This window comes from Larus michahellis, chromosome 6 (genome assembly GCF_964199755.1).
Source record: "Larus michahellis chromosome 6, bLarMic1.1, whole genome shotgun sequence".
Classification (NCBI taxonomy): Eukaryota; Metazoa; Chordata; class Aves; order Charadriiformes; family Laridae; genus Larus; species Larus michahellis.
This window is the reverse complement of record NC_133901.1, coordinates 67,256,111-67,278,610: the sequence shown is the minus strand read 5'-3', so window position 1 is coordinate 67,278,610 and position 22,500 is coordinate 67,256,111. Positions and strand designations below refer to the sequence as shown.

The 22,500-nt window shown below is 38.4% G+C and overlaps 1 protein-coding gene across 3 annotated transcripts; it reads left to right on the top strand.

Annotated features, from left to right (window-relative positions):
• The first annotated feature begins 1,471 nt into the window (after positions 1–1,471).
• TIAL1 (TIA1 cytotoxic granule associated RNA binding protein like 1) lies at positions 1,472–21,406 on the top strand. 3 transcript variants are annotated; one of them, XM_074592321.1, is made up of 12 exons: positions 1,472–1,798; positions 8,512–8,608; positions 11,793–11,891; positions 12,204–12,258; positions 12,569–12,656; positions 14,560–14,635; positions 17,127–17,235; positions 17,539–17,634; positions 17,720–17,804; positions 18,096–18,219; positions 18,697–18,836; positions 19,796–21,406. In XM_074592321.1, exons 1-12 carry the CDS (start codon positions 1,770–1,772, stop codon positions 19,911–19,913), a joined length of 1,116 nt encoding a protein of 371 aa, XP_074448422.1. In that variant the 5' UTR covers positions 1,472–1,769; the 3' UTR covers positions 19,914–21,406. The 3 variants fall into 3 exon arrangements, with proteins under 3 accessions (XP_074448422.1, XP_074448423.1, XP_074448421.1); XM_074592320.1 differs by having other exon boundaries at positions 1,493–1,798; positions 11,742–11,891; XM_074592322.1 differs by lacking the exons at positions 14,560–14,635; positions 17,127–17,235; positions 17,539–17,634; ... (2 more) ...; positions 18,697–18,836; positions 19,796–21,406 and adding an exon at positions 13,722–13,906 and having other exon boundaries at positions 1,473–1,798.
• The last annotated feature ends 1,094 nt before the right edge of the window (positions 21,407–22,500 follow it).

Sequence of the window (22,500 nt, the reverse complement as noted above, 5' to 3'; positions counted from 1 at the left end):
AGATAGGAAAACATTATTGTGTGAACAGCAGGCACGAAAATATCTAGTTTGATAAGTATATAGGCAGTTTTCTCCATGGTGTTACTATTTTGGAAGAGGGAGAGTATTTAAGAGTACTCAAGTATTCAATATGCATACGAATTGAATTTCTTCCAGAGTAAGAGTGCTGTGATTATTCTGCACTAACTGTGCGTGAGGATACTGGTACTCCATCTATGCAGAGCTGTTCTGATCTATTTCCTCACTGACAATTCCTAACTTAATTTCTCGCTAGCTAATGGAAAAGTTACCATAAAAATTCTTGTATTAAACCTTTTTTTTTTTTCTAGCGAGAACAGTTTAATGATGTTAGCAAGGATTTTTATGTTGGATGTAAAAAGGAGAGCACTTCCAGGAGAAGAATTTCCAGAGACCATTGCTCGATGCCTCTGCTGAAATTGCTGATGAAGAATGGTAATGCACAAGGCTTCTTCCTTTGAAACTGCTCTGAGACATCGTCACCGCTGCATTGTTGTTTGTCCTGAGTCTCAGCCACCGGCACCGACTTCTGCTTTGTGATACCAACTCTGCGTGGGGTTCTAAGTGATAATTAATGGAGCTTTCTTCTGTGCCTAGGACAGAGGTTGGCTTCATGGACCCAAAGAGTAGTGCCCTACAGTACGATTCATATAAAACACCTCGTTATGGTGTACATGGAACGAAGCGAGACAGACGGGCCTCTTTCCCCATCATTTCTGCTCTTGGTGAGCCCCTTAAGCACTACACATCTCGTAATAATCATCACCTTTACAACTGACGCTGTACTGTGGTACCTGAAGACAGCCAGGCTGTACTTTTAATATCATAAGTGGACAGTACGTACAATCACAATCTTTGCTTGTGAATGTGACATGCAGTAACACATCGCAGGATAAATCAGACTCCCCCCAGGCAAGCAGACGGCAATCCAATAAATATTTACAGGATGAGCCCCCTGAGGTGTATCAGGTGGCTTTATTCACCATTTATGCACACACCGCTGCCACACTTCTGCATCGGTGTCACCCTCCCCGCACAGAAACCCCCCAGGGGTCTGTGGTTGAACAGGGGCTTTCCCCAACTCCTCCCAGGGCAGCGGCCCATGGCCAGCGCTGGCGGCACCCCGCGGGGCCGGGGCTAGGGCCGGGGCCTGGAGCCGGCCCTGCCTCGCTCGTCTCCGGCTCCCACAAGCGAATCTTCCCGGGCTGCTGGCGGCCAATGGGCGCCGCTCGGGCCGGCCCCCGGCGGCGGGGAGGGAGGCGGGCAGCCGCGCCGCCCGTCCCGCCCGCCGCCCGGCTCCCGCCCGGCCTGCCGGGAGCGGTAGTTCTTTCCCGCCTCTCCCCCCGCGCCCGCGGCGCAGTGCGCGGTCGGAGGGACTACAGCGCCCAGAAGGCCAGCGGGCCCCGCTCGCCGTCCCGCCGCCCTCTCCCCGTCAGTGCCTACCATCCCCGGCGAGCTCCGCGGCGGCGCTGGCGGGGACCGGGAAGGAGAATCCGGCCCGAAGAGGGAGCTGGGCCGGCGGGGCGCGGCTGCGCAGAGCGCGGCTTCCTGAGTGTCTGGTGGCGGCGGCCATTTTGTGGTGCTTCTTCCCTCTCCTGTTCGGGCTGCGGTGTCGGGACCTGGCGAGGGGGCGAGACGGAGCGGGGGGAGCCGGGGCCCTCACCCTCACCTTCCCTTCGCCTCCCTGCGCGGCGGAGCCCCCCTCCGGCGCTGCCCGCGGGTGCAGCTGAGAGCGGCGCTCGCCCACCATTATGGAAGACGACGGGCAGCCCAGGACCCTGTGAGTGGGGAGGGAGCGGCGGGGAGAGCCGGGGTGGGGGGCGCTCCGGGGGTGAGGAGCGAGGCCCAGCGGGCCCGGGGCGGAGAGGGCCGGGGCGCGGCGGGGAGCGGGATGCGCTCCCGGCGGCGTGCGGGGCCGGGCCGCGGCGGGGCCGGGGGGGTGCGCGGCGAGCGGGGCCGGGGGGAGGGCCGCGGGGGTCCCGGGGGAGCGGAGCGGAGGGGTGGGGATGGGGAGGGACGGGGGGGAGCGGCGGGGGGAGGCTGGAGGCGGGGGGGCCACGGGGAGAGCGCAGCAGCCCAGGCGGGGAGGGCGCAGAGGCTTGCGTTGCACCGATTCGGGGCGAAAATCGGGGGGGAAACGCAGCTGCTGCCGTGGTGTTGGCGGGGGGAGGGCGGGGGATGTGGCTGGGGACGGAGCCCCCGGTGCCCCGCCGGCGGGTACAGGTCTCTGCCGGAGCCGGGCCGCCCGTCCCCTTCCCGGCCTTAGGAAAGTTCTTTGTGCTCTCCCTGCGGCGGGTGGGATGGGGGACGCCGCAAAAGCGGGCGGGGGGGCGGGCAGGAGAGGGAAAAAAATCCCTTTTCCCTCCATTATTTCAGAGGGTGGTTCGGTAGCCGTCCCTTGGGCCCTGGCAAAAGAAATAACTGTGTGTTGGCCGTGTCTCTCTAGGCAGTGTTTGATCAGTTGGTGGCTGTCATCTGTTTTGTGTTTAAAAATATAAATCTGAGCTTTTTTTTTTTGTTGTTGTTTTTGGTTGCTGTTGAGTTCTTTTCAACTCTGCAGGTATGGTTTTGATGAGTTTTCTTTGTCCTGTTGGCTTATATGAGGGGGCCAGTATGTGTGGTTAGGCACTTGAGATAATATAATTCTGCTGTTGATTATCTTAACGAGTTCCTAGATTTCCAGTTTCCAAAGGATGTTGCTACGTGCTGTATGAACAGTTGAGTGTTCGGGCCGCCCGTAGGAGAAACACAGCTCGAGACAGTGCGAATGAAATCTTTATCTATTTAGTTTTTGGGACAGTAGCAGCCTTCAGAAAGGCTTTCAAAGATAATTTGGATTGAAGGCAACTTAAAAGAAACTACTGAAAACAGAGTAAAAGATGTCTGAATTTTGTTTCCACTAACAAAATGATGACTTGGCATTTAAGGCTTTTCAAGCGAATTTGTGTCTTTTCTCCTTCCTATGTCTGCAAAAGTTCTTTTAACTTGTTTATGGTGTAGTATAAGTACTTACTTAGTCCTTGCTCCCTGAGATGCACAGTTTAAATAAGCATATCTTAAATGCTTTTTGTGTTGACTACCCAGATGGTCTGAGTTTGCTTGGCCCTGATAGTGGATGTAGTTTTCTGAGCGTGAGAGGAGGGAAAAGGGCAAAGTTGCACAGCATTTTACTCGGTTTTATTTTCAAGGTTCCTCTCTTCCCGATTGGCTCCTCTTTTTCTAAATAAGTGCTGTATCTAGACTAAGTTTTAAAATGTTCTTTTACTGCTAACAAGTGGGTGGTTCTTACTAACGCATCCATCGATGACCTGACTTAGCCCATAGTCGCTGACAAGGAAAATATTACATTTGTACTAAGATGTCTGAAATAGCATCTCTACAGCTGCCCAAGATGTTTTATTTCATACATGTGACTCTCTGTTTAATTTGTCAAACTAACAAACAGCATATACATTCATTTCCTAGTAGTTTTGTAGTAACCACAGTCATGTAGGGTTACTTTCCTGTAATTATTTGAGGGCTTTTTTCATAGAACACAAAAATTCTGCTGTAGCATTTCATGCGTCTCCTTTTTGTCCCTACTTTATCTTTAAAATGAGAATTGCAAGTTTTAAAGATTATTATCCTGGGTAGTACTTCTCATGTATAGTAGTTATTATCTCTCATTAAAATAAAACTCGCTGGCCCCCAAGAATAACCAATAATATTGTAGGTTGAACTCCTTGTTTTTGTTTGTTTGTTTGTTTTCTCGGGAGGTGGGGGGGGTGTCAGTGAAGAACAAATGTTTCTGTAGCTGTTTGGCCACGTAGGAGTTTTCTTTTTTAACGCTTGCAAGAAATTTTTTTTTTATTATAAAAAGAAAAACCTACCTAACCACTGCTCACCTAACGCTTGTGCCCATTTTAAATATCTCAGGAATAATAACTGTTTCTATTTGCAGTACTTACAGGTCTGTTATGTTGTTTTCAGTCATGATAGGTCAGTCATGAACCTCTTAAGAATTCAAAATATTTTCTGAGGCTTAATATAGAAAACAGGCACCATTTGCATTTTTATTTCTCACATTTCATAACTCGTAGGCCTTTATAGAAATGTGGAGAGTAACATTCAGTATTTTCTGCCAAAAAGTTTTCCTTACTGCTCTAAACAATTTGAAGGTAACTTGAGAAAGGGGGGCCTTTTTGTAGGATTTGTCACCCCCCTCAATTCAAATGGGATATAGAAAATTCACAACGTGTAATTTTTTGAGCTGGTCCTAAAATGAGCTGTGGGCTTCTGAATTAGTTTTTTTATAGAACACTTGAAAGCTTTGTTTTCTGTGAGTACTGTCAGATGTCCTTCCATCACAAGCTGTATCAAAGTCCTTTTTCTACTTTAAAATGAAAACCAGACTATTAGAAACGTAGTGTGTTGCTAACGTTATTGGCTGTTACTGGTAACTGTAAGAAAAGTTCCAAATTTGTATATTCTTCTTACAAATGGTTTTAGAAAAAAAACTTCATGAGCAGTCACTGAATACCTACAAGTTGTTGTATCATTAGCTGTGGGATATTCTAAGTGTGGTGGAATTTGGATGGGGTGCAGAAGTAGGACTTCAACTGTGAACTGGATTCACTTCTCGTATACTTCCTTTCAGTAGAGGAATATTGTCTGCTAGGAGAGTCTACGGACTGGATTTTTCTTGGTATCCTTTTCTTCCCAGTAGCTCACTAGCACCAGGCAGAGATGCTACTAGAATTTCTGTGGGCTTTCCACCACATCAGTGACCTTATTGCTTATCATACTTTCTTCATTTAAATGTGGAATCTGCCGTTCCTTGCATGTTGTCTGTACGACTGTGAAAACATATTTACTCTTTCCTCCAAGTAGTGTGTAGGGGACTTTTGTGGACTTAAAAGTAGTGGCTGTAAATGTCCCTGTCTTCCTTACCTGTCTAGGATACAATGAAAACCTGTTTACCTTCACAAAGAGGATTTTCTTGTTCAAGCTGAAGAGTTTAATTCTAAAACTCATTACTTGCTGATATGCACTTCTTTTATTCTTCAGATAACTTTACAAGATCTCTGAATTTCAAGCACAGTTTTCCTATTCTTTGTGTTGTCAGCAGCATTCAAAAGTGTAAAATATTGAAATTTATATCAGGAGATATATATACGGTTGAGGGTTGTTTTTTTTTTTCCCCCTGTGTGCTTATTAATTGGTATTTAAGTGCTTCAGACTTTCAGAAGGGAACAAACACTATTGCCTGTATGCAAAAAGCCCCAACTTTTGCTGCCCTGTCACATTAACCAGGACAACAGCCTATAAAAGTATAGTAAGTGCTTTTTTTCTGTAGGGTTTTATAATTTTTTAAGAAGTTTGAATAATATATCCTTTAGAATGTAACAAACCAAAAAGATTGAAATACCATGCAATGGCATGTTAAAAGCCATGTGTTTTCTTTAGGTGTGGTTCTGCTTATTTTGATTTCATGAAGTAGAATAGAAAATACCGTGTTATGTTATATCATGTATAAATGGAGCTAGAAAGGGGAAAACTGGGTGCACCAATGGGCTGGTGCTGCGTGGCAGGTGATTAGCATCAGCTGAGGAAGGTTTGTGTTTCCAGAAAGGTAAGGTTTCTGTTCCTAATGTGTTGAATATATTTCTTTCCTTAGTTATACAGTGTTCAAACATTTTACACTGAAGATGTTCGCTTGTATGTTGTGGGTTTTTTTTGTCATCTTTAACTGTACTGAAGGAGGTAATGTTACTGCAACCTACTTTACTTGAAGACATGAAAGTAACGATCAAGTCTGATTTTTTTTTTTTTAGTGTATTGTTTCAAATTTGTAGAGTTTTGCATTCCCATATTTTACATGCAGTTCAAGAGATTTGGGTCTCTGTGAATGTTGCCCTTGTTACACGAACCTTTTATTGTGAAGTATTGCCAGCGTGTGTATTACTCAGGCTTCAGAGTGTTTGCAACTTGTGAAAAGTATTAATGCCTTCTGACTGTGGTAGTATTACACATCAAGGCAGTATTTATCATACATGTTTAGAGAATTAATGGACCATTAGGACCTTACATCCCGTTTGAATCTAGCAATTACGTAGTCTAGAATTACACTGCTGATTTTTATGAAGACGCGACCTGTTTCATAGCTAAGGTTCATGATGCAACGTTCCCACTCACAGCTATCTTGATGAAGACATAGTGGTATTGGAGAAGCACCTAGTATCTCTTTGAGCAATCAGTGTAATTTGTCTTACCTTAATTGAATAGGTTTCTAAGGAATGTCTTTTCCTGGCTTTTTTTTGTCAGACCAAGAGGAATTCTTCAGGTTGCTTTTCAGAGTTCTTGCATTTCCAAAGTACATACTAATACTACGCAGAAGGGGCTGAGGTTTTGGTTTTCTGTATTGTTAATTGTACTCCTTATTGTATCTGATTTTGCAGTAGAAATAAATAATGTTAATAAGACTTCACTGTGTTTAATTTTATGTCAGTGCTACCACATAGGTGCTTATATCCGTATGCTGTTAAGGCATGGTGTTAACTAATATGGGTCTACAACATACAGAGGAAACAAGTACTAGTAATAAGTTCACAGCAGTACTGACACTTTATGTGGGAATTCCTACTGGTGGTTATATTTTCCATCTGATTTTAGTAGTATCTGCAAAGGTTAATATTTCCATTTAAAACTATTAGTGATTTACAATTTAATCTTGGTGAATGATTAACAAAAATTTAGTCAGGGTTTCAGAAGGAAGGTGTGGATAAATGTTTAACTGTGAGGTTTTCAGAATAGAGAATTGCAAAGTCGGTGTGGTGTGCAATTTGTAAGACCTGTAGTGGGTCTTGCAGGATTCTGCAATTTTTAACTTCTTTACTGAAATGCTTCATAACAATACAGGCTGCAAACGTATCTTCTATTAATGACTTCTATTAATTCATACGTATTTAGTAAGAAAGTAATGAGTACGTGAAAGCTTTTAATGGATGTTTCTATATTGAGGTGATGTGATGTATAAGAAACTGACTTTGCATCTTGCGTAGCATTGAAGTCCTGACTGAGGAAGCGCAGAGCTGTTTCATAGTTGCTGTTATTCTTTCAATGTAAACAAAAATCTGTTGATATCATTGTGTGGTGTTCAGATGAAAACAAATAGTCTCCATTTTAATTTTGCTGAAGCTAGGTGAAAGTCCAGCTGTCAAACACAGAAATGGCTTTTCAAAATATCATAGGGATGCCCGTTAAGCAAAAGAAGTGTGCACTTAAGTTGCTGTACTCGGAAGAATTTGGTTTATGCGTAGACTAAGAAATGCTGGTTCTCATTTGTGTTTGCTGAGGTGTATTAACAGCTCAGACTGACTTTAGTTTGCTGTATTATGACATTCTATAATAGATCAGTGTGAAATGAATAAAACGTATGTTATTTCAACAGCTAAATCACAAAAGTTCTGCTCCTGTTAGTGGCTGCATTTGAATACTTTGTCTTGACAGGCTTATTTGTAAAGATAGTGACTGTCCCCGTGCTGATGACTTTTGAGTTCTGTTGCTGTGACAAGCCTTTCTTTTAGTGGATCACTTTGTTTACAGTTAGATTACAAATCAGTTGCTTTTTTTTTTTTTTTTTAAAGAATTCAGTTTTGCATGCATGACTCTTTCTCATCCATCTCTGTGACCTGGTTTTACTTTTTGTGAGTGTAAAACGTAGCAGGGTATCTAGAAGTAGTTCTAAAAGTCTGTTACTAGATTTCTGGCTATCTGGGCAGTCTAGGACTCGATCTATAAACTTGATAGGTATTTCAAAACTTGGAATTATTTGTACAGTTTTATAAATAAAAAAATCAGGAAGTATGGGTGATACTAAAATAAGACTGCCAGAATTTTGGGGAGTTTTACAGAGGTGGTAGCTGTTGAGATAGATTCTGTGTGGAGCATTCCTGCGGCATGCCACATCAGTTGCGTTGCCTATCAGTGAGTGGGCTGGTTTTCCGAATGTTCAGGAAAACAGAAGAATTGAGTTGGTCGCTTGCAAGGCAGCACAATTCCTGTCTGAGTTCCTACTACTGAACTAATAGGAGTTAGATGCGGGTTCATACCCAAATTCAGAAGTAGTCTTGATTAGATGCTCAGCGGGAAGGGAAACTTAAAACATCTTTGCCTGGTTGGTTGCTTGTTCTATCCAACATTCTTGAGCCATTTTCTTCCTGCTTTTGACATTTCTCTGCCAAAGAAATGACTGGCACTAGATATCGGTGTCCAGTATTATGTCTGAATCAAGCTTTGTGTTCTCAGTTGTGCGGCCAACTTTATAATTTAGAAACCTCATGAGTGCTGCATTAAAACTGTATCGTGAAATAATTTGTAAATAGTATCTTTAAGATACTTGGGATATTTAAAGGGAGATTTTTCATAGTCATTTAAGACTTTAAAATCATAATAACATTTGAAAAGATGAAAATTTCTGGTTTAAAATGTTCGTTTTTTTGTTTCCTTGTGTAGCTATGTAGGAAACCTCTCCAGAGATGTGACTGAAGTTCTTATACTTCAGTTGTTCAGCCAGATTGGACCATGCAAAAGCTGTAAAATGATAACAGAGGTAAGGCCTTCCACATCCAGGGGGGTAGCAAATAATAACATAACTTAAAATAAAGTTGTGCAAAACTAATGGAGTTGGGGGCTTCTTTTGACATGACTGGTAGTGGGTTTCTTTCGGTTGATTGTGTTTGGCTTTGGGGATGACTTTGCAGAAGAGACCTGTTGTTGTGTACAGTCCTGTACTTTTGCCTTTTTACCAGTTGATGATGAGATTCCACTTTATTTAAAAGATTGTTACCCTCTCTTTTCAGAACCACGTTGTTCTGATTATCAGAAACCTTATTGTTTCAAGTGTTATTCATGGCTGTTTTGTACTTTTTTCACTTTATTTGAACATCAGCCTCAGTAATTCTTTTCCCTCTCCAATAAATGTTTCTTCGCTGTGGATGAAAAGTAAAAAATCCTTCAAAATAAGTTTTGTTCTTCCTGAGCCTCTTCTGAGCCAGTGCAAATAGCTCTGCACCTGTCTGTTCTTAAATTATTTTTTTTCTTGAAACAAAGTGACAAAATTTCCATAGTATTCCAGATAAGGTCTTTTGTACAAAGTGTTGGTAAGTATTAATACTTTCTTCTCTCCCTTGTAAGTACTCTGATACGTTTAGGGTTGGTAGCCATTTCTGTGATCTTGTTGACATATCCTAGGCAACTTCTTGCTCCATGATATTTTTCTTTCCTTCTTCATTTATAACAGATAAACTTTGAGCACACAGGGACTAATCGAAACTTTTGCTAGGTTTAAACTTTGGTTCTTTAACTCTGTTTTTCTTTATGCTGTTCCTACTTCTTACTACTTCTTATGCTTTCTACTAACTTGTAATGACAGATTTCCTGAGTACAGTGACATTATTTCTTTGTCAAGATTGTTAATGAAAGTATTAAAAGGCAAGTCTTGCTACCAGACTTCTACAGGAACACTAAAGCTCCTCTTTGGACACTAGTAGCTCCTCTGTGGTCTTTTCCTTTCAATGTGACACACTGCTTTTTTGGGGTTTAGCTGCTTATTATCCCCCTGATGCTTGTTTAATCACTCTCATCTTTGTCTTAACTAATAATTTCCCATGGGGCACTTCATGAAAACTTTTTAGTGAAGATAAGAGCTCTGCCACATTTTCTATAAGTTTATTGGAGGAAGATAACTACACAGAAGGATAACAGAGCACAGTTATTAGTTTTTCTGAAAAAACAGTTTTGATTGTCATACACGCTTCAGAAATAAGGTCCTGCTGCTCCTGGCTTTGGCTGATTGAGAGCTGTTAACCATCAGTTTGATTTCTGGAGAACCAGATGAGAAATTCCAGCACTCGTTTTACCTTGATTTAGGCTTTGTGGTTTTAAGATTTTTTTTAAATAACTGTAGAACTAACCAGTGAGACGCCTTTATGAAATAAGTAGATAAACAAAAAGCTACTCGCAGCTATATTCAGTCCTCGGGAGGTGACCGCACTGGGCTGACCTTAGCACCTGTCACCAAGCAGTCACTGCGCGCAGGTTGGATTCTCGGCTGGAGCTGGCCTGCAGCTACGGCGCTTTTAACTGTCAAAGTACCCGTCCCTGCTCTCCATCCTTCTAGTCACTGTGGTGTGAACTTTCATAGGCACCGAGTTGCATTTAAGTGAATCTTACCTGTCCATTGAGAGGCTCTTCTCACGTTCAGACAAGTTCTTAGTGCTAAAGAAGACCTCCTCACAATCTGAAGGTGCACTTCAGTTGAGGCAAAAATGCACTAAATCTTCTAAGGCCTTAAATGGGTTTCCCAAATCTTGTTTTCATTGCAGCAGGAAAGTAGAATGGGGAGGGGGGTCAATTAAAGCTTACTGTTTTGGGGCATCTGGAGTGAATGTGCTTTTAGAGCACGTCATGGCTGTTGTGAGTTAAAGTCCTTTTTTTTTTTTTTATGATCCCAGATACATTTTCTCTTGTCTGTTCATTTTGCATCAGTTAGCAATAGCTACTACTGACTGTTTAAAAGGATGGCTTCAGACAACTTAATCATTTTAGGTATATAAAGGACTTGTGATCAGTTCAGCTATTAGATCTTAATAGCTTCCCTTTTCAGCTGTAGACAGAACTATGTTTGAAGATGTACAGTCCAGTTTGATGGGGCAGAATTAGAATTTCGTTGTCCATGTAAGCGTGTATGAGTTTTCAGAACTTAAACAGTAAAACTGGTAAAGGCCTGCTCTTACCTTGTGTTAGAGCTGTGTCCTTCCAGACGGGGGGGAGGTTCATATCCAGTAATACTGATGCCAAAGCAGTTTCTTAATGTGCTAGACCATTCCCTGTCCAGGCAAGAAATAATTTGTTTAGTTTACTATTAATGTTTATCATCTTTTGGTCCATGTACATGCAGAGTAGTTAATGTAGATATTTTGGTGTAAGGCTCTAGTTTTTATACTCATTACATCTTTTAGGCAGATTAAATCCAATGTTAAAGCTGGCATTCTAATCATCACTTCCACTTGATCAAATCTTCTGAAAACTTTTACGTTCTTTACACTTAATACTCTGGTACATTTAATACTTCAGTGAGCTTTGTTTCTCAGTTAGTATTTTTGATGGTGATTCGATAGGCATCCTACAAAAACAGGTTATAGCCATGATTTAACAGAGTAACAAGCAATTGATCAATATCTTTTTTCCCTCAGTCAGACTACTTTGAGTCCGTTTAAAGGGCTGTTTCCCAGTTGCTGGGTATAACGTTTTTCACTTGAGACTGAGAACATGCAGCTTTTAGGCTGCTGTCTGCTAGTGATTTTCAGACAAAAGGAAAGACTTCTTAAGTAGGAGGAGAGAGAAGATTGGCAAAAATGTATCTGGGGAACAAACTTCTCAAGCTTTGAGTATATATATGAGGCAGAAGACCATTTTTATTCTTCTCTCCATTCTTCCACTTTTTTCCTCACTTCTATCCAGTCTGCACATCGCTTTTCTGGTAGTTGAATTATTTTTAGTTCAGTAAACTTAAATCAGACGAGCAAACTACACTTCAGAAATTGCTAGACCTTTAATAAAAAGTCCATCTTAATAATTCTTGCATTTAAGTGTAATGTCAAAGGCTATTTCATAAATCTAATGCAAATCGTTCTTAAAGTTTCTAGCTATAAGTAATATATTTTCCTGGATTTTCTTCTCAGCAACCCGATAGCAGAAGGGTCAACTCTTCTGTTGGATTTTCTGTTTTGCAGCATACAAGCAATGACCCTTATTGCTTTGTGGAATTTTATGAACACAGAGATGCAGCTGCTGCATTAGCTGCTATGAATGGGAGAAAAATTTTGGGAAAGGTAAGTTGCTTACATTGTAATCTTAGATTTAAGGAATATAGGTGTGTGTAAAAATATTAATAACTGTGGGGCATTCATTTTGTTGAAGGTGTTTACCAAAGTTAAATATTGTTAGAATAATCTTTTAAAAATATTGATTTTTTAAAAAGTAAGTCTTGTTTAGGAAACACATTGTTTGTGATGTTCTAATTATGACAGTGTTTTACATTGAATGATGATTTGTAAACATTGACAGTTGTAACCCACCCCTGAATGAACTTATAAAATGTAAGACTTTTGTGGATTTATACTAAATCTTGTACTTATTTTCAGGAGGTCAAAGTAAACTGGGCAACAACACCAAGTAGCCAGAAAAAAGATACATCCAGTAAGTAAAGTAATGGCACAGTATCACTTCTACACAAATACTTCACAACGTGGTAATAATTTGTTGTAAATGCATTTAAACATAACTTTTCTCCTTCCCATCTTGTGTTTAATAGAATTTTGCAAACTAATTCTTCTGTTTCTGCTTTACAACTGGGGAAACTGGAGTGGACAGATTAAATTGCTGCTGCTCATCAAATGGAATCCTGGGCGTTCCTGGTTCCCAGTGCTGTGTGCAGAGCATCACTTTCTCAGGAGTTGAAATTTTAGATAGCAGTTAAATATTTGATTAGTAAATTATTTATTTTCAGATCACTTCCATGTGTTCGTTGGGGATTTAAGTCCAGAAATAACAACAGAAGACATCAAGTCAGCATTTGCTCCTTTTGGTAAAATATCGTAAGTATCATAATAAACATTTCCAATATCGGTTAGAAAATATGACAGTGATAACTTGTTTCTGAGTTGAAATGTTATTTATTATCTTTCTAGATAATTTTTCTGATGTTAATTTCCTTGTGTTGGGTGGGTGGTAAAGAGGGGTTATTGTTTCATCTCAGTATCTATATCGTGATTGTAAATACAGTAATGTAATTGTGCTCCGGTTTCGCTGAAAGCAATGTGCTTTTAACCTAATTTATATGCTAATGTCCGTCAACTTTTTATTAAAATTTAATTACTGTTCCTAAGTGTGACCTTTTTATTGTTCAGAATGTGTACAGAGTAGTGACTTGACAACTGGTATATGTTGCGTCCCCAGTGTATTTTGTATGCAGTCATACTGTGTTTCATAGGCAGTATGGAAAACTGGGCAATTAGAATATAATTTTATGAAGCAGCTGGTTGAGTAACTCGAACACTTTGAAAAAAGCTAATACTTACGAGGCTGAAATCTACTTTTTTGGGTGATAACAGGGGATGAATTAAGATTATAATATTTAAATGAAAGAGTGGTGGATTTACAATATGTGCACATTTCTACCAGTTAAGAGAATGTTTCTTTAAACTTCTCACAGATAATTCAGGTGATACTAAATCACCTGTTGCTTTAATTGAACATTACAAGAATCCTTGTGAGTGCTAAAGTATGTATGCCCGTAAGAGTACTGCTACTAAAATAGTCTGTTAATATTCTATCAGTTTATCGTTATAAAAAACTTTCAAAGTTGCACATGAACGTTTTTGTACTACTTTACAGGAATAGATTTCTAAGAACAAAATTCTTATTTTTCTCTTGTTCTGTACGCATATTTTTAAATGAATCATAAATCTTATTTCTTACCTCTGCTATTTTGTTTACTTTGCTTTTTGTCTCTTTATGTGGTAAGTAGTACTGTTTTAAAAATCAATTTAAAGAGAATAATTCAGGTTTCTGTTTCTCAATCTATATTTATACCTGAGACCTGCAGTTTTTCTAAAGTCCAAGTCACAATTAAAAGTAATAGCATTCTGGTTATTTTGCAGAATTGCTCATAAGAATGGACAGGATCTTGAAGGCTAACTGCAAGGAACTGTGCACACTGGAACTCAGTTGTAGATTTTTTCTCATTTCTATTTATTCTTATTATACATTATTTATATATACATATTTTAGTATTTACATTTTAACATTCTATATTCAGTGCAGTTCTATATTTCCAATCATTTTAACTTACTCACTAAAATTTCTGTGTAAATTTGTTGTTTTCGTACTGGTGTGCTTAGCATTGTTGTTAGTTTTATTCTCCTTTCTTAAATTTCTGAAAATGTCAATTTTTCAAAATTTACAGCTACCCAAACTCCAAAATGATGGTAGAGAATTGACCAAGAAAAATAAAGAAATCTGTTAACAGGCCATGTATGCCTTTTAATTCCTATTTTTTCCTCTTTTTCGATTTTTTAATATTTCATATATTTTGTATCACTAGGCAGAAGACATTTAACTATTTAGAAAATGCATGGTAAATTAGATAGAATTGTTACAGTAATTTATAGAACAGTAAACCTTAGAGGACCCTAGCCAATAGACTATTAGAAAAGGAAATTTTGTTTCTCTTATACTTCAAATTTGAACATTCTAGTTTTAGCCAGTATAGGTTATGTGGATAGGTTGCATGTTTATTACATGTTATTTTTTTTGTCCTACTGCTTTTTTCTAACAGGTAAAGAAGCAATAGGGAGAGTTCAGGAATGACTGTAGTTTTAGGGCTAACTGAATTTATAAGAAAAAATTATGCTCACAATACAGTGTGTGTGGTTCCTTTTAGTTTTTATTTTGCAGGTTATTAATATTACCCTCATATAGCTGTGCTTCTTTTCACAGGGATGCACGGGTAGTTAAAGATATGGCAACTGGAAAGTCAAAAGGCTATGGTTTTGTATCTTTTTATAACAAACTGGTGAGTAAGATTTAAAACTTCTAGTTTTGTCTCTTTGTTTATATATTTATTATGTATCGGATGACGCTTAGGAAAAGATGATTCTGGCAAGTGACTAGTATCCCTTTCTGATACAGATATTAAAAATGTTATTTGTAGAATTTAATCACAATAGTAATGATAAAAATCAGATAAGTAATGCTATGCCCTACCATTTATAGCAATACAATTGACTTAACAAATAATTCTTGGCAATTTGGAAGTTAAACATTTGGCAGCCTAAGAAATTTGTGAAAATTAATTGGAAAATTGAGCTGTATGTGTTTAGAGGCATGTTAAGGACAACATGGGGAAACTGTGTAAACAGTTTTCCTTAAATATTTTGCACAGAAAAAACACACCCAGTTCAGGCTTTTAGACGTACAAGTGTGTGTGTGTGGTCATAGGTCCTACATGTCAAGGCTCCACCTTCTGTACCAGTTATCTGGAGCTGAATCTTAATCAGAAGAAAAAGCTGGAATTTCTTTTCTTCAGATTTACAAGTGCTATAAGATAATATCATTGAATGCCTTTATTTAGTGTCATTTTTCCACTTGCACTTTGTTTACTTGTGTTGCAGCTCAGACAAGAGGAATAGATGTCTTATTTCCTTGTACCCCTCTTCCCTTATCATACGGTTGTGTTTGCTTTCTGTGACCGTAGGGGAAATGTTATAACAGTCACATGGAATGCAAGTTACTGGATTCTTTTAAGACTGAGCCATAAAAACTCCCATTTAAAGTCTGTATTCATTTTACAAAATGAATGGGTGAATTCTAAATGTAATACTAAAAAGTACTTCTAAAATTTATGTCCTGAGTGCTGTTCATTCAAACAGCAGCTGCACCTACCGGGTTACGGCACGACCATCCGGAGCTGGTAGCGTAAGGCCTGTTTTTCAGAATTTATCGTCATCCCCCATAGATTTGGGGAAGCGAGACTTAGGGTACTCCAGCCTGAGGTCTTAATGCACACCATGGTTATGAGAAAGTTAAACTCCTACACTGAAATGGAACAGTTATGGCATGGGCTCTGTTCCATTTTTGTCATAGCTATGATCCTCAAGACTGGCAGCAAGATTCATTAGAGCTAGTTTCCTTTCCTAGTCAGTTGTTACGTTTTGGGACCAAGGGTGCTTGATTAAGTTCAGACTTTTTTATTGTCTGGTGGTTTGTTTTTGTCTTTTAGGTCTGGGGTTTTTTTTCTGTATTGGTCATCTCTCATAATTTCTTTTTTGTATTTATGTATTGTCTTAAAAATTAGCATTCTGTTTAATTAAAACTTAGGAGGATCAAGGTTCTGAGTGATTTGAGTTTGAGTCTGTTACAGCATTGTCCTGCTTCACACTGAAGGCTTCCAGCGAGCTGCTCACCTTTAACTTGTCCACATGTTCTCTTTGTCCCTTGTGCTTGGCGTTTTCTGTCTTAAGCTTTGTGCCCTTGGAAAACCATTTCAAACATACATACTATTTCAAATTGAGTGGGGAAAAAATAGCTTCTTGCAAGTGTCAGCAAACTTATCCCTTCCTTACTAGATGTGAACTTAAAGATTGTCTTCTAATTCATGCTCAAGATAAGTTAAGCCGTGTGGGACTCTTGTGTGTGTGTGTGTGTGTTTTTTAATACAATGACCTCAATATTTAGAGAACTTCCAAAGGAATCTGTGCTCAGACATATATCACGTGCCTCCAGAGGGCAGACGAGAGGATGGGACAGGGCTGGGAGGGTACGCAAATAATAAATAAAAGAAAACTTAGATGCTCAATCTATTTGTATCTCAGCGTTACAGTTTCTTAGTAACTACCATTTAGCTTTCCCAGAACATAGGAGTTTTCTACCTAAACTGGGCCTATTATGTTGAGTGCGTATTAAGATTCTGAAAAAACACATTCAGATCTTGTTATACAATGTCTTTTGCAAACACATACTGCATGATGTAAGTGTTACTTGGGATGCATCTGAGAACTTTTTCAGTGAGGGGTTTTGATGGTTAAAAAGTCTTTCCTGACTTTTCATTTGTTACTATTAAATATACCTTTGCGTATTGTATTTTTAATACAGTCAGTTGGCAAAATACTTTGATTTAAAAAAAATAAAATAAAATTAAAATTATAGTATTTTTATTTCAGTAACTACTTCTGCCATCTGTGTGACCGTTATACTTTGGGCAGTCTTCAGATATTCTAATACAGATGCTTGTTGTGTAAAGGTAGAATATGTATGATTGTTGTTGGCTTCTAACCCATGTGTAGAAAAGGGCTGTGGGAGGATGGTTGTATCAAATGACTTGTGAGGGCCTTCTCCGATTGGCTTGATGGGACTTCTTTTTTGACTGCTCACTGTGGTTGTTCAGAATTTGATACAGTTTTACTGGTTTTGTTAAAAGAATTAACTTTCTTTTTTAGAAGTAGACTTGTACGTACCATACTTATTGTTTGGATGTGTTATAATAATCTTTATTTTAATCTCCTTAGGATGCAGAAAATGCTATTGTACACATGGGAGGCCAGTGGTTGGGAGGCCGTCAGATCAGAACTAACTGGGCAACACGGAAACCACCAGCCCCCAAAAGTACACAAGAAAGTAAGACCTTTGTGTAATGTTATGTTGTGCTTGCTCTCTTGTGCGTCATTGTTCAATGGAGGAGTAGAAAATAGTGTTGCCAAAATCATGTCACTTAATTACATGTCTAGCTTGACTTCCAGATCTTAAAGAATAGACTTTTTTGGTATATTATATCAACGTAATGATGGCATTACTGGTCTATCATAAAATACTGAATGTATTTGTTAAAATGTGGAATTCATACTTGTGTATAAGGTAAGTGTCTTGGACTCTGTGGTTACTGTTAGCCTACTGCTTAAAAACAACCTTCTGTCTTTATAGATAATACAAAACAATTGAGATTTGAAGATGTAGTAAATCAGTCAAGTCCAAAAAATTGTACTGTGTACTGTGGAGGAATTGCCTCTGGGCTAACAGGTATGATTTGGTTTGTTGTTTTTTTATTACTGAATCTTTTTGGATACCAAGGTAGTTCCTAACTCAGAAACATTGTATGTTGTAGATCAACTTATGAGACAGACTTTTTCACCATTTGGACAGATTATGGAAATAAGGGTGTTTCCCGAAAAAGGTTACTCGTTTGTCAGGTATGGACAAAGAAAAATAAAATCTGTGATTTTGTGAATGCAGTAATGTTTCGTCTTTCTGTAATATCACTTGCTTGAACTTCTGCTGATACAGTAAAGGCTGTCACCATATGTTCATAGAAATATTTGGAACTTTTAAAAGTGCACACCAATCTTTTTACTTGAGAAGATGAATATCTGTGAAAGCAGGTCTTTTTCTCTGGATTTCCTGTATGTATGTAGTTACTGTTTTTCAGCAATCAGGTGAAAGTACTACAAAGCATAACACTAATTTGTTTTTACGTTCTTTAGATTTTCAACCCATGAAAGTGCAGCACACGCTATTGTTTCAGTTAATGGAACCACAATTGAAGGACATGTTGTTAAATGTTATTGGGGTAAAGAGTCCCCTGATATGACTAAAAACTTCCAACAGGTAACTGCACTTTAACCTTTTCATTGTATTACAGAAGCAATTGTGTATGTACCTGTAATGCCTTCCCAGTTACAAGAGCTAAATTTTGTGGTAGAGTTCTTATGAAATTCCATGTTCTGTCTCAGTTATGTTCCAGTTGTTCATCAAATTGGGCTAGTGATTTTGATGGAGTATCTGTTACTGTCTTCTGGATGTGATTCAAGATAGGGAGAAACTTTGAGGTAACGCTGATTCTTGCTAGTTCACCAACTGCAGACTAGGTGACTATCCAGTGAAATATTCTTTGGTCTTTCAAACGCAAATGTGTTTTTCAGTACAAGGATCTAATTAAGTCACAGTGATGTCTTATTTTTCTGATCTCATTATTGCTTATTGTAGCCCTGTAATTGATATAGCCCAAAATGTTGCCTTCAGCAGCACAAAAGGAACATAATCCATCTCTAGAACCTGAAGTACAATGAATTATTCTCTCCTTAGGTGGATTACAGTCAGTGGGGGCAATGGAGCCAAGTATATGGAAATCCACAGCAGTATGGGCAATATATGGCTAATGGGTGGCAAGTACCATCATATGGAATGTATGGCCAAGCATGGAATCAACAGGGTTTTGGAGTAGAGTGAGTAATTGCATTTAATTTTTTTCAGAATATTCCAAGAATATTATATCTCTGAGTTTCAGGCTCATTTGGTTCAAGGATTGCACAAGGTTTCAAGCCTTAGGTGGACCCCTACGTGCTTAAAGCTTATGTTTAATGATTTCCATGGACCAAATAAGGGGGCAAGTTGCTCTGTCCGGTACTTGACCACACATCACGCATTTTATGTGTATGGGTGTTTTCAGACCAAAGGCACAAAGACCACCTTCTATGGTAGAATTTTGGATGGTGATTTTGTCTGATACCTAAAAATTTTCTGGATTCTGACTTGAGGTAGTGAATACTGGAGAGTCTGAGCCAGGGAGCCCAGGTATTTACCTAAAACGTTCATAACCCTGGGGAGAAGAAACTCCATACTGATGGTTTCGCTTGTGCGGTTTCAGAATTTGGTTGGGCTTTTAATACTTGATGTCTTGAAGACTGAAGTCTTAACAACACCTTCTTGTTCGAACATTCTTTTAAAATAACTTACTTGTTTGCATAATTCTTCATTATCTCTTGCCAATTAAACATATTAACCCTGATAAACCTGTCACTGGCATTCCTGCCAATTAGGCAATGGGAATTTTTTGCATTTCTGCATCACTGATGTTGATTTACAGCCACCTGCGTGTATGTATATGCCTTTGGAGGTGGTTGTCATATGCAGCTAGTAGCCAAAGTTTGTGGGGCTTTTTGTTGTTCTTTATTCTTAAAAAGCTTGTGATATTTTCAAGAATCACATGTTGTAGCACTTAACCTGAATTACTCATTAAAGAAGAAGTAAAGAGAAGAAGAAATTGTTCTATTTTGGTATTAACAGTACTGTAGAAAGGATGGTTTTATGTTCTCTTTTTTTTAGTCTGTTGTCTTGTAAATAATTTGACTAGCTTGCATGATTATTTTCCTTTTTTTTTTTAACCATCGTGTTTCTTTTTAAGCCAATCTCCATCTGCTGCCTGGATGGGTGGATTTGGTGCTCAACCTGCCCAGGGACAAGGTGCTCCTGTAATACCTAACCAAGCTGGATATGGTATGGCAAGCTACCAAACACAGTGAGCTGGGACTCTGTTTAAAAGTGTGTATTTCATGATAGGCTGCAGTTTCCAGTGACATTCTGAAGACTGGAATGTAGACAATGAAAAAAAGAAAATATTTATTTTAAAAATGGAAATGTTTGGAACCTTTAGCACAGCTTTGCTTTGGTGAAGGACACAAATGTCTTCTAGTTCTGCCTTTTTAAGTTTTTGTTCATGATGGATATGAACATGTTTTTCTTTGTGTACAAAAATTAAAAATAAAGTCAATAAAGACAATTCTGACTACAAATTTTGATATAGTAGGAGAAATGGCTAATGAATTTTAGGTTACCATTCCATTTTTTTTTTTTTGTTCTGTCTTCAGTGTTTTATATCACTGTGCTTTTTAAGAGAAATGACGTTGAAAAACAACAAGTTGCTTTTAGTTGAACACACATCCTGAAATAAACTGTGGACCAATCATTACAACCTGCTAGACAGTATTGATTTTTCAAGAAACCTGTGGGCATAGCTCAGAAAGTATATGTAGGTCTTGGAATAATTTTTTAAAAAAATATTTAATTTTTCTACACACTTAAAGAGAACAGTCGGATACAAAGAATAGCTCAGTCTAAAATGAAAAACAGTACTGTCTGAGTAATTTCACGTAACTTTTACTGTCCACATTCAGGCACACATTAAAACTTTTCAGAGCTGGTTTGCTTATTAAGACTGTAGTAATTTGCATTTAATTTTGAGAAGTAAAAACGTTTTTGCAAGTATGTTGTTTGTATTCAGATCAGACAGTCATACTTGTGCTTTTACATAAAGTTTGAAGGCTACAAATTGTAAATATTTCATAATTACAGTGTTTCAAAAGCATGCTCAAACATAGAAGTAGCAATGTAATTATTCAAAGTAATACTTAATATACTCTACTGCTTTAAATGCAGTAGATTGACAAGAATGTGCAAGACTGACATTTCCAAAGTTGGCTATTATGTAAAGTTACATAAAGAACTATAACAAAGAGCCTTAATTTTAATTTCATAAATCTTTAATGCATCACCTTTTTGTCATTAGAAATACGAATTTTTTGCTTTACATTATTTGGTATGTAAATACCTTGGTTAACAACCTTGTAAACCTATTTCAAGGTTATTATAAGTTGTATAGTATCTTGAGTGTTTTGAAAAATCTTGATGTTTTTTAAGTCTAGAAATATTTTGCCCAAGAATTTTTTAACAAGATTGTTAAAAACATCTTATTTTAGAGAATATTCAATGTGCCATTTGGTAAATGGAGATGCAGTTGAAACAGTACACTGAGTTGTGACTTATTTTTAATTAAAGTTTTTGTCTTTATGGGTGGTTTGCATGTGATGAACCTGTACAGAGGCTGGGTTGTTTGTGTACTGAGTGTGTAAATGGATAAATCATGAAGATGTTTAAATGGTATACTTGGGTTATTTCTGAATTATTTTATGGATACATTGATATAAACTGCCTCAATAAATTTGAAGTTGAAAATGAATGTAAGTTAGATATAAGTACTGTGTCTTACCTGTGACAGCTAGGGGGTGCAAATGTTGCAGCTGTATACTGAAATACACTGAGGCAGGCACAGTTGGAAAAAAAAAAAAAAGGTAGGATTTGCAGTGATAGTTCAGTGGAGCAAACTTGCATTTTAAAAGAAACAGAATTTTTGATTTTTAGAGATGATAGTTCTCAATGAATGTCTGAGCAACTGCGTATTTTCTCTCTTCTGTTTCTTACCGTGCAGGTGTTGCAAGTTAGAATAGAGTTTGAAATGGAAACTTGCAGTTTTGTTAAACCCAGCCAGGTTGTGCAAATAACTACACCTAACGCTGTAGCAAATCACATGAGGTTTTGTTCCTCCTCTTCTACTTGACATGCTAAAATAGTACCTTGACTTCTAGATCAGGTTGAAAGTGAGATATACTGGGAGAGCATTTTAGTCAGTTGGCTCAACTGTCCCCAGAGATACTTGTACCTCTGGGTGTCTGATGCATGCAATAATGACTGAAGTTAGTGTGGAACCATAAGTGCTTGTGATGACAGAATTGGCCCTTTATCTCTGTTTCTCCTTTATGGTATACGTAGTGTTTTTTCGCTCGAGTTAGGGATCTTGTCTACAGGACTTATGTTTTTCTATAAATTTTGTATATATGTGTATATCTACGCGAGGATCGGCCTATACATTGTAGTTTGGAAAAAAAAAAAGTCACAAACAAGTGTGCATTTTTGTTACACTTACCTGGTTTAAAAGAAAAATCACAAGTCGGTAGATATATGAATTGCAAGTTACTTTAGGATTTCTTAGACCTCACTTGAAATCTGGGGCTTCTACATAATTTTAGGTGTTTGACTATGTTCTGGATGCATGCTGGTATGTAAGCAGTATGTTCTTTAGGCGCTACTGAAGATTTAGATGATGCAAGTACATTGCCACATAAATGCCCATATAAATGGGTGTAAGATTAAGGCAGTGATCTTTCAGGTCTCAGTGTGTAAAACCTTAAATCTGATTATTTAATATGCCTGCTGTAGAGCTGGGCCATACCTGACCTGTATTTCAGGGTGAAAGATAGGATATACTTTCTCATT